The sequence below is a fragment of the Diadema setosum genome, chromosome 3, assembly GCF_964275005.1.
Source record: "Diadema setosum chromosome 3, eeDiaSeto1, whole genome shotgun sequence".
NCBI classification, from domain to species: domain Eukaryota; kingdom Metazoa; phylum Echinodermata; class Echinoidea; order Diadematoida; family Diadematidae; genus Diadema; species Diadema setosum.
The window spans coordinates 24,495,030-24,498,139 of NC_092687.1; the positions used below are offsets into that span (position 1 = coordinate 24,495,030).

General features: G+C 41.5%; 1 protein-coding gene across 1 annotated transcript; it reads right to left on the bottom strand.

Annotated features, from left to right (window-relative positions):
* Nucleotides 1-367: 367 nt before the first annotated feature.
* LOC140246705 (uncharacterized) lies at nucleotides 368-1,057 on the bottom strand. Its single transcript, XM_072326043.1, has one exon. The coding sequence runs from the start codon at nucleotides 1,055-1,057 to the stop codon at nucleotides 368-370; it is 690 nt and encodes a 229-aa protein (XP_072182144.1).
* Nucleotides 1,058-3,110: the final 2,053 nt, after the last annotated feature.

The following is a 3,110-nucleotide window of genomic DNA, read 5'->3' on the forward strand; positions in this document are numbered from 1 at the left end:
ACACATCTCTCTACATATTACCTACAGTACACAATGTCAGCAATATAATTGCACACAATCATCATCTCATACATATCTCTCTACATATTACGTACAGTACACAATGTCATCAATATAACTGCACACAATCATCATCTCATACACATCTCTCTACATATTATTTACAGTACACAATGTCATAATAATAATAATAGTAATAATAATAATAATAATAATACTTTTATACAACGCATTTTCCATAAACATACATGTTGAAATGCGCTTTACCAGTGGACTATTGATATTAACGGAAGAAGTGGGTTTTCAGATGTTTTTTGAATGTAACGAGAGATAGCTGGCTGCGGAGAGATTTGGGTAGTTGATTCCACTATTTTGGAGCAGCAGATGAAAATGCTTTATCACCAAGTGTGGCCAGCATCTTGGAAGTTGTGTGATTCAGTGTGATACCTTGTGAGGAGCGGAGGGTGTACCGGGATGGGTGACGGATGGTTATGAGATCAGATAAGTAAGGAGGGGCAAGACCATGGATACATTTGAAAGTGAGCAGAAGTGTCTTGTAGTGGATCCTGGACCTGATGGGAAGCCAGTTCAGTTGACGGAGGACAGGTTGCATGTGGGAAAATTTGGATGTGCCTGTGGCAAGTCTGGCAGGTGCATTCTGAACCCGCTGTAATTTCTCAATCTGGGTAGCAGTGGCACCGTAGAGCAGGCCATTACAGTAGTCGAGGCGGCTGGTGATGAAGGCATGAATGATGGTGAGTAATAATCTCTGGTCCAGATATTTGTGAATTCGACGGATGTTGTGCAGATGGTAAAAGCCTGCCTTACATGTCATTAGGACATGCTGATCCATGTTCAAGGTTGAATCGAAGATGCAACCCAAATTTTTGACATGAGATGCAGGAACAATATTAGCGTTGCCAATCGTGATGTTGGGAATGTTGATCTTTTCGAGTTGTCGCCGTGTGCCAATGATGAGGAACTCGGTCTTATCATCGTTGATTAGCAATCTGTTTGTTGCCATCCAAGTTCGAATATCCCTGAGACAGCACTCCATCACTTCTACAGCTTCTCTTTCACTAACATTGCCATCATGCCTGAATGAAAAGTAAACTTGAATATCATGAGCGTAGCAGTGGGCGCGCAGGAGATGTTTTTCTAGGACATCAAACAGGTCAGATGTATGGATGGAGAACAAGAGGGGACCCAAACAGGATCCTTGTGGGACAGCACAGTGCAGATCAAACCTCTCAGACTGAGAGCCACAGATGGTTACTCGTTGACTCCTACCAAGCAGGTATGACTGAAACCATTCCAGTGTATGTCAGGAAAGCCCCATCTTGGTGTGCAAACGTCTGAGAAGAGTTTTGTGGTCGACAGTGTCAAAAGCGAAGCTCAGGTCCAACAACACAAGTAAAGTGACCTGTTGCGAGTTCATGTTGAGGAAAATGTCATTCTTGATTTTCAACAAAGCAGTTTGAGTGCTATGATTTTTTCTGTACGCAGACTGGAAGAGAGGAAACAGAGAATGCTTGCCCATGTGATGCTGAAGCTGGTCACAAACAACACTCTCGACCAGTTTGGACAGGAAGCTCAGATTGCTAATCGGACGGTAATTCTTGAAGTCACACTCCAATCCATGTCTCTTTAACAGGGGTGTAATGAAGGCCTCTTCCCAGTCTTCAGTGAGTGTTCCAGACTGTAGGGATAAGTTAATGACATCTCTCAAGACTAGAAGAAGTGGGCCCAGACAACTCACAACAAGTTGAGAAGGCATTGGATCACACTGGCAAGACTTTTTTCCACACCTCACAACAAGGGCCTTGACATCTGTGACCGATAAGGTGGAGAAGTGGTCAAGCACAATGTCATCAGGAGGACATGAAGACACAGAGCTGGACATGAAGGGAGGTGTAGTGGGACATCCATCTGGAGTGAGTTCATCAATTTTCAGTCAAATTGATTCAATTTTCTGCATGAAGAAACTCCCAAAGTCGTTTGCTAGAGCTACAGTGTCAGGATTGGGAGGAAGAGGAACATCTTGTTTACGTCCAAGTAGCTTATTTGTGCACTGGAACAGTCCAAGTGGGTTGGACTTGTGCTTGTCAATGAATGATGTGTAGAAGTCGTGCTGTGCAGCGCTCATCACATTATTTGCGCATGTTCTCTTCTCCTTATATTTCAGTTCAGTTCAGTTTTTATTTCTGCATTTCAAAATCAATACAAATCAACAAATCAACAAAATACTTACATAGTCATTTACGCAGCTAATATTCGTCACGTTTGGATCTTACATACATTTTCTTTTTTTTTCAAGAACGAATATCATATATGAAAGGAAGCAATAGGAAATGATAAAAATGAAATGCAGGGGACCATCATCATAAGCTAAGTTTGACGAAGAAGATGGCCCCAGGTAAAGAGATACATAAAGAAAATCTTGCCACTCACTGAGTGGGGGGTAATTGTGCGAAGGGCAAAATAAAGAGATACATAAAGAAAATCTTGCCACTCACAGAGTGGGAAGTAATTGTGCGAAGGACGTGCGGTGCAGTGCGGTGTGCATTGTGTTGGGATGAATCTTGGTCTGTACGTTGAGTGTTATTTTGTGTATCAGTGTGATGAGGTGAATGTTACTTCAGTTATGAACTCATTGTTTAGGGTGTTTGTTGACCAGGTGGTATGAATATTTATGTGTCAGAAGAATACTGGATTATGAGGGTGTTTTTTAGTTCTCGTTTGAAAATGTTCAACGACGTACATTGTTTTAAATGAGGGGGTAAAGAATTCCAAATACCTGGTCCATTATGTTTTAATGATTTTGGAGATAAAATGATTCTGGGGTTTTCGAGATGGTAATCGGACGACTGACGTGTTGGATATGAATGAACGGTGGAATTTGGAGTGAAGAAGCCATCAAAATTTTTTGGAAGACAATTAAATGTATATTTATACATAAAAACCGCAGTTTGAAAGGTGTGAAGATCCTCAATTTTCAATGTTTTTAGTTGACGAAATATTCAGCAAGATCAGTATCAGAACGTGTGCGCCTCCATTTACGAGCTTCTCAGCTCGCCTCTTGAGCCTTTTAGCTGTCTTCACATCATTGT